The sequence below is a fragment of the Echinops telfairi genome, unplaced genomic scaffold (assembly GCF_000313985.2).
Source record: "Echinops telfairi isolate 266 unplaced genomic scaffold, ASM31398v2 ScPeMD7_5;HRSCAF=22, whole genome shotgun sequence".
NCBI classification, from domain to species: domain Eukaryota; kingdom Metazoa; phylum Chordata; class Mammalia; order Afrosoricida; family Tenrecidae; genus Echinops; species Echinops telfairi.
The window spans coordinates 3154874-3163266 of NW_022103901.1; the positions used below are offsets into that span (position 1 = coordinate 3154874).

Sequence of the window (8393 nt, forward strand, 5' to 3'; positions counted from 1 at the left end):
CTGGCACCATCCTGGGCGGGGTTCGTGAGGCTGGCATTCCGGACACGGAGACAGTAACCAGACAAATAACTGAAGAAAGAGGCGTAGAGAAGACTCTCCCTCACTGCCATTGAGCAGAGTGGAGGCCGACTCACAGCGACCCTCTAGAGCAGGGTAGAAATGCCCGTCAGGGGTCCCCAGACCGATGCTTTGCAGAAGCAGAAAGCCCTCTTTCTCCTGCGTGGGGAGAACTAAGCTAGGGAAATGGGCAGGGGCCAGTTTGCAACGTGAAGGACCTGCAGGAAGTAAGGGAGACTGCTGTGGCCAGAGGGACGGCGAGGTCAAAGGCCCTGAGGCCGGCCCTGGGCTGGGGAGGGGCTGCACCTGGGTACCATGGGGCTTGGGATGTGGGCGGAGAGGAGGGTGGGGAGCCTGCCTCCTGGATGGAGAGGGAGAGATGTGGCAATCTTGCCATGACCACCTTGTGGGCCACATGACATGGGAAGGACCTAGAGATAAAAAGGGGTGCTGTGGTGGTTGGCGGCTCCCCAACCCCCTCACACCCCGTCTTGCCCTCAGGGAACACGATGACCGTGTCCTACATGACCGGGCTGACCCTGGGCTCCGCAGTGGCCTACTGCACCTATAGCCTCACACGGGATGCTCCCAGCAGCTGCTTCCGCACGGACACCACCAACGGCTCCCTTCCCGACAGCCTGTGAGCAGCTGGGCCTGGACTCCACCCCCTCCGGAGCCAAGGGCCCCTCCTGACCCCGCCTGCAGTGCCTGTCGGGGGCCTGGTCTCTTTGTGCCAATTACCACACCCACACCAGCCCCAGGGCTCTGCCCAGCACCCTTGTCTACCTTCCCATCTCCAGCTGCCCTTCACGTGCTGTCTGCAAACCTTGGCCCCCACTGTACCCCAGCCAGCCTCTAAGAGGGTCAGAACCCCAGACAGCCCCACCCAGCAGCCGGCGGTCCTACAGGTTCCCACCTAGTGACTCCCCTAGGCTCTGATCTTGAGGGCCCACTGGTCATGGCCCCCTTCACTGGGACACCCCCCCCTCCTGGGCCCTCTGCTGGGAAGAGTCCCTGCCCCAAGGGCCCCACAGCCTGAAGCCCCTGCTTTGATATTCCAGTTCTCCCAAAATACCATCCTAAAGGGATCCATCCGCACCCTAGATCTAAACGCAGCCAGACGGTAGTTACGTGTCCTGGGCTCGCCCACCCTGACTGCCTGCACCCAGAGCTCCCAGCACCTGAGGCCACAGGGCTGGGGGACCCCAGATATAGTGTGGGAGGACAGAGGGTTTTCCTCCCTGCAAGGAGATGTGTAACAGGTAGGGGGCTGGACTTGCCCCTCCTCCTGGCCCAGGTGGGGAAGGCTGGCTTCTCGGGTATATCCTGCTCTGGTCTGTCCTGTCCATCTGTCTGTCCACTCACTGAACCGCACTGGCCATTAAAGATGACGGCCTTGGGGCCGCCCCACTGCTGCCTCCAGTGTCCTCACTCTGCTGGGGATGCCTCCCCAAGGCCTCATTCTGGCCCCCTTGTGAAGTGTCCCAGACCCCTGGGAAGGGGAGGCGGGGGCGGGGGCAGGGTGGGAAAGTGAAGCCATTTGACCTTCTCTCAGCTGGTGGAGAATGGCCCCTGGGTCCACTTGAAAGCAAGACCACTGGCCAGGGCCACCTGCCTTCTAGGACTCAAGTTTCCCCAGTGGGGTCAGTCCACCCAGGTTCGCCTTAGTGGGGATCCCTTGGAGAAAGATTTGAAGGCTGTGCCCAGCTAGGGCAGAGAGGGCGGCTGGACGTCCGATGGGGCCTCCTGCCCACAGCCTCCACCCCTGAACCTCATAGCACCGACCCCCAGGGTCTACCACATGGTGATACCTGAGGTGGCTGCAGGGTGACACCGGTCTGCGTGATCTGGGTGTGGGCGATTGGTGCTAGTCTGGGAGCCCCCGCTGACCGGTCCCCATCCCCAGCCAGGACCGAACTCGTGCCAGCCGAGTGGACTCCTCTGTGCAAAGAAACCTGGGTCTGAGGCGCACCACCTGGCTCCGGCCACACGGGGCAGCCTCCACCCCCGCAGGGGCAAGGCCAACCTCCCCTCCCCCAAGAGAGGCAATGGCCCGCCCCCTGGGGCAGAGAGCAGACTGCAGCTCCAGCCCCGCCTGGGCCATCTCAGGACCAGGACCCACGGCCACCAGCAAGGCTGCCCCCACACCCAGGGGGCCCCAGGGCACTGGCGGGGTCCACATGCCCTCTTCGGAGAACACCCTTCCTTTCTAAGCCTGTGCCAATTCTTAAGGAGCTCTGGTGCTGTAGTAGTTACACATTGGGCTGCTAACCTCAAGGCCGGCAGTTCAAAACCACCAAACTCCTCAGCGGGAGAGGCAGCTTTCTACTCCTGTAACCCCTGGGGCTAGTTCCACCCTGTCCTGTAGGGTCACTGAGTCGGAATCACATCAATGGCAGCGTTTGGAGAGTTTCTTGGGGGGGGGGGGTACCACCCCTCTGGCATAGAGGTGCATACTTAATACTCCATCACTGACCACATGGCTGGAGGATAGAAAGGCCTGGCATTCTATTTCTGGGCGAAAGGGGGAGGGGGGCCACCAAAGCCCCGAGGGGTGCGGCTGGCCTCTCACACATGGATTGAGTCTGACGCAGTGGGGGGATGTCCTAGAAGCTCGCCGCGGCCCATCAGTCACCAGGAGCCACAAGTGGCTGGCGACGGTGGTGGTTTGCCGAAAAGCGGGCAAGCCGAACCCACCCCATGCGAGGGCCCTAGCCACTGGCTTCGGCAATGTTTACAGGTTGGCAGCCGCACCGGTGGGGTTTCCAGAGCCCCAAACCACCAACAGAGAGCCAGTCACGAGGACGCAGCTGGAACGAGACCAAGGAACGGAATCTCTCTGCGGCTCTTGGCCGTCTGCCAGCCTCCACTCACAGCCCGAGCACCACAAGCTCGACCCCGGTGATCCACGGCGTTTCTCACAGTTCATCTTCACCAGCCTCCCGCCCAGGCCATTCCTCCTAGTCTGTGGGCATCAGAGCCGCCCACAGGCAAACAGGTGCACAGGGAGGAGGTGAACTCCGGTCCCCCACACAGCAGGGCCGCTTTCTACCACCAACCCAGAAGGGCACGGGGCATCATGGCTGTTGGTGCCGACTCACAGGCGACCCCTGTGTGCCAGAGCAGAGCTGCGCTCCAAAGAGCTGATTTTTGTGAGAGGCCAGTCCTTTCTGACGCACGTCGGGGAACCCGCCTGAAACCCGTTCAGCGCCACAGCCACACACAAGCCTCTACAGACAGGCAGGGGTGGCGGCGATGTGCAAAGATCACGGGTCGCTCACGACTATGGGGTTGGTTCCAACTCAGCGACCCTATAGAACATGGTAGTTTTGAACTGCTGACCTTGCAGCTAGTAGCCCAAAGCATAACCACTACGCTACCAGGGCCTCTCCAGAACCAAACCCATGGCCCCTGAGTTAGTTAATTGTGCCAGCCTGACCGATAATCACATGTGGGGCTAATTGAAAAGCGGAGGGATAAATGGGTGGTGAGCCTCGCCTTTCTAGTTCTCGGGTCTCTTGCTTTGTGATGGTCACACCAGGGTGCAGCTGCCTTAGCAGTTCCCTGCTTCAGCTTGCAAGATTGACTTCCTACAAGACATCCCCAAAGAGAAGCTACATGGACCTATCCCGATGTAGCCCTGGATGCTGGAGCAGCCGTGTGGAGACCCCTGCTAGTGCTGAGATGCTTGTTCGTTCACTGACTCAGCTTTCCTCCTGCAGTCAGCATCATTGCCTCTGTTTTGTGAGGTGGAGGACTTTGTGGACTGGTGTTGGGTTGATGGGTTAATGTTGGACTTGTGGGCTTGGGTAGCATTGGGTTGGGATGTTTTCGTGATGCACATTTTCTGTACATAAAACTCTCTCTTGTACATGAGTTGCTGTGGATTTGTTTCTCCAAAGTACCTAGACTAATACAGCCCCCAAGTCAGTGCAGACTCACAGCACCCCCGGGGGGGCAGAGCAGCGCAGCGCAGCTCCACGCGTCTCTGTGGGGGCCATCCCTCCGGGAGCAGAAGCAGGGCAGCCCCGTCCTTTTCCTCTGGAGCCGACGGTGGGTTCCAGCCGCTGGCCTTTTCAGGAGAAGCCCCGGCGATTCACCCCCTGCCAGCACAAGGGCTCCCCAGAGCAGCCACTCAGTGCCCCTGCCCACGATGTCAGCCGGCAAGAGCCACTGAGCCCCCACCGGACCTGAAATGAGCCACTCTGACAACAGTCCTTTTCCAATGAAATCTTTTTTTTTTTCTTTTTCTTTTTTCTGTAAAAAGATCACACAGAATTCGCCAACAAACAAAATTCCAAAAGAAACTTAAAAAAAAAAAGACAAACGAAAACAATAATTCCCCCAAAAAACAAATCCGAAGTCTGGCTTTTCCTTCCCTCAAGATTGTCTGGGCTGGCGTTCCTGTCCCCTGGGAGGCGGGAGGCAGGGGGGCTAAGTGCTGAGTCGGGGGAGGAGCGGAGGGCAGACATAGCTGGGCCCCTCCCTCCCCTCGCTCACACCTCCTTTCGGCTGTCCTAGCTCCTTACCCATCGTCAGGGGGCACATACAGCACGGGGCGGGCACAAGGGCCTGGGGCGGGGGCAGGCGGGCCGGGCAGGGTGTGCATGGGGGCGCGGGGTAACAGGGGTCCGTGACGCCGGCTTCTTGGCACTCACAAGCTAATCGGAAATAAAAAATAACGTTCTGCACACCAGAAAGTGTTTTGCTTTTTAGAATTTCATAGCTATTTTTTCACAGTTTTAAAAAGTTTATATTTATATATCTTTATCTTTATATATATAATTAAAAAGTTGACTCCATTTAAAGGCGTATGATACAGGGGGTGGGGTCAGAGTCTCTGGGTACGATAAAACTGTACAGGCTAAGAAGTGCCTCCTCCAGGATTGGGGGTGGGGTGGGGGGTTGGCAAGCCTGGCAGAGGCCGGGACAAGGGTTTCAGCACCATTGGGGGTTTTCTGTAGTGTGAGGGTCAGGGCCTGCGCTGTGCAGCCCGCGCCTGGCCTCTACCTGGTGCCATGCCCATGCCCTTGCCTGGCTTCCTTCCCCAAGTTCCACGCCATCCTGAGGATGGAGGCCTGGGCTCCTGGCAGGGCACCCAGGAGCTGGCCTGGCACCATTGGTGAGGCTGGCTGGCGCTGAGCGGGGGGGGCCCCCCACTTGGGGCTGGAGACCTTGGGCTGGGCTCTGGGCTGAGGTGGCCGCACCCTGGTAGCGCCGGGAGGGCCCAAGGCAGGGTGGAATACTCCAGAGCCTCCGTTTGGTTCCCTGGAAACCTCCTGCCCACGGCGCTCCCCAGCCTGAGTCCGGCAGGCTCAGCTGGCGTGGAGGTGGGGCACCTGGGGTCCACGCAGCAGCCTGGGGGCCTGGAGGGTCAAGTGCTGACTGAGGAGGCGCTGGGCGGCCTGAGGGGGGTGGACAGAGCTATACCCTGATGGTTGGGAGGAGCCCCTGCCTGGGGGGCACCAAGGAGGTGGGGGTGGGGTCTGGAGGTGCGTGTACACGTGTGCACACACGTGCATGCATACGGGCACACACATGTACACACCGCCCTTGTCCCCGTGGGCGCACATGCACGCCACGGGCACACTGCACGCGCTTGGCCGTGGCAGTGATGAGAGAAGTCCCCGGGGCCGTGGGGGCAAGGCAGCTGGCAGAGCCCTTGGTGGGCAGCTGGGGCTCAGCAGAGCACCGGCACCCCATCGGTGGAGAAAATCATGCCCGTGGCGGGCTCGTAGGTGCCCGCGAGGTAGTACAGGCCCTCGCTGTCCTGGTACTTCTTGGTCTTGAGCATCTGCTCGTACTGCTCCAGGGCCACCACCAGGCACTTGTGCGACACTGTCTGCACGTCGTTCTCGTCCACGTGCGACGACTGGTACAGGGCACGCTGCGGGCGGGCAGGGCCACAGGGCGGGGCGGTCAGGGGAGGGAAAGACACAGCCCCCCTCCGGGAGAAGCAGCAGCCACCCAGAGAGGGCGGCGCTTGGTGACCAGGAGAACCCGAGAGCGAAGAGAACAGGAGACAGAGACCAAGAGAGACGAGAGACCAGGGGAGAGAAAGATGAGACCAGGGGAGAGAGAGCAGGGGGGAGAAAGATGGAGAGAGACCCAGAGAGACATCAGAGACCAGGGGAGACAGAGATGAAGGCTGAGCAACAGCATCTGGGGAGACAGGTCCACTCGGGGGTGGGGTGGGCTGAGCAGGGCACAGCAGACATGCTCTCAGACACCCCCCCGCCCCCAGACAATGTTCAGGAGGGAATGGAGCCCCTCTTCCCAGCCATCCACCCACCCCTACCCGCTGTGGCCCTACCTCCATGAAGTCCTTCCTCTGGCTGGAGGCCTGCAGGGCAGCAGGGAGGCTCCGCCCAGACTTCTGGTCCCAGGGCTGCCCGAGAGACGGGACGGGGCTGAGTGGGGCTGGCCACAGCTCCCAGAACCCTGACCCGGAAGTCCTCCCTGGTCAGCCGGCTCACCTGGCCTTCGTGGAACTGCTTCCCGGGGCTGGTCTCCTCGGGGTGGTAGAACCACTTGACACGGACCACCATGTTGCTCCCCCACGACTCCCACATGCTCTGGATGCGGCCGATGTAGGGCAGGTTGGGCCGGCCGGCCGACAGGAAGACCGCGCAGTCCCCGATCCGGATCATCTCCTTGCCCCGCACAATGGCCTTGTAGAAGAGCTTCCGGGCCTTGCCCTTCATGCCACGCCGCTGTGGGAGGGCACGGTCAGCATAGGCAGCGCTGTGCCCCGGCCTCCACCCAGGCAGGCCCCGCCTCCTGGGACCCCTTCACCGTGGCCTGAGTCACCTCTCCCAACTCTGGAGGCTCCTGGCTACCATTACTGAACGTTTTGATCACAGGTGCTACAGCAAGACACTGATCAGAAGCGGGAAATGGAACAGAATGTCAAATTCATATGGAATTCAGACTTACTGGATCCATGGAAGCTGGGTGAACCCCAGACATGTTTGCCCTGAGATCATCTTCAACCTAAAACTAAGGGAGCTGCTGAAACAGGGGTGCCTTAACTTGTAGACCCCGGTTTTTCTTGAACTTTCTGGCTAAGTCATACACGAAACGTCTAGAGCAGTGGTTCTCAACCTTCCTCACGCCGAGACCCTTTCAGACGGCTCCTCATGTGGTGGTGACCCCCCAACCGTAACATGATTTTCATTGCTACTCCATCCCTGTCATTTTGCTGTTATGAATCAGGCGACCCCTAAGAAAGGGTCATCTGACAACCAAAGGGGTCGCGACCCACAAGTTGAAAACCGCTGATCTAGAGGAATTTTACCAAGACCCCTAAAGTGTACGGACCCAACGCCCAGTGCACAGACCCGCACTCGACGTCCCCCGTGTCGGAGCACGACTGTACCCAAAGGAGTTCGGGTGGCTGCTTTTACTTTTCTCCCCAGGCCCCGGGGCCTCAACGCTCCAACCTTTCTGTGAGCCGCTGAGAATATTAAACATCCGCGCACCCACCCGGGAGGTCACTGCAACCCCACCTTACAGGCCAGGGAGCAGGGAGGAGGTGGAGTGGGAGCTCCACCACACCTGCCCTGGGGTCAGCTTACAGCCCTCACAACATCCACATCAGCACTCCACGCAGCAGACTCTGGGCAGGGCTGCCCACGTGACGAGTAAGCTCCACCAAGAGTGGACCCTGTCCCAGATGGCGACGCTGACAAGGTCAGCAGTCAACCCCACCAGCCGCTCCGTGGGGGAACTAGAAGGCTGACAGTCTCTGAAACCCACGGGGCAGTCCCCCGTCCTAGAGGAAGCAGCTGAAAAGAGGCTGTGAGAATGGACGCTCAGCGTGGCCTTCGAGGGCAGTGGCCTGGGCTGGCCTGGCAGAGAGGGGCTCCCCTGGCCTGTGCCCACAATCCGGCAGGGCATGGGGTCACTGTTACAGCAGCCCCTGCAAACCAACAGGAGTCCTTAGCTGGTTGCTAAGGGTCGCAGGCTCGGTTGGCAGTCGGAATCCACCCGGAGGCCTCTGAAGAGGCCTGGGCATCCAAGCCTGCTGGGCATGGTTCTACGCAGCCCAAGTGAGAAGGCAAACGGATGTGACAGTCTCTGCTCATGGCCCGCTGGCTCCCCCAGGGCGGTTGGCATCTCAGTGTGTGCGTCTGTAAAATGGGGCTTCCCTGGCTCCCACCCTTCCACGCGCCCTGGGTACCTGTGTGGGCTTGCCGAACCACTTCCAGAGCTGCCGGGCCGGCAGGAAGGCAGCAATCTTGGGCCGGTTCTCCACGGATGGCAGGCGCTGGCGCTTGGCCAGCTCCTTGGTGGTGGGGAGGTGAACACCCTCCCTCTTTTTGGGCCGGCTCTTG

At 60.5% G+C, this 8393-nt stretch overlaps 2 protein-coding genes across 3 annotated transcripts in view; one reads left to right on the top strand and one right to left on the bottom strand.

The window, feature by feature from the left end:
- SLC29A4 (solute carrier family 29 member 4) overlaps positions 1-1467 on the top strand; it is a 13556-nt gene extending 12089 nt beyond the window's left edge. For both annotated transcript variants that reach the window (XM_004705901.2, XM_045285877.1), the window contains exon 10: positions 559-1467. In XM_004705901.2, coding sequence (XP_004705958.1) covers positions 559-701 — 143 coding nt within the window. In that variant the 3' untranslated portion in view covers positions 702-1467. The remainder of the gene's footprint in view (positions 1-558) is intronic.
- A 2805-nt stretch (positions 1468-4272) lies between these two features.
- Positions 4273-8393, bottom strand: part of TNRC18 (trinucleotide repeat containing 18) — a 91241-nt gene continuing 87120 nt past the window's right edge. Inside the window, exons 29-32 of the mRNA XM_045284383.1 lie at positions 8240-8389; positions 6534-6770; positions 6371-6445; positions 4273-5944 (exon numbers count right to left, since the gene is read on the bottom strand). Coding sequence (XP_045140318.1) covers positions 5738-5944; positions 6371-6445; positions 6534-6770; positions 8240-8389 — 669 coding nt within the window. The 3' untranslated portion in view covers positions 4273-5737. The remainder of the gene's footprint in view (positions 5945-6370; positions 6446-6533; positions 6771-8239; positions 8390-8393) is intronic.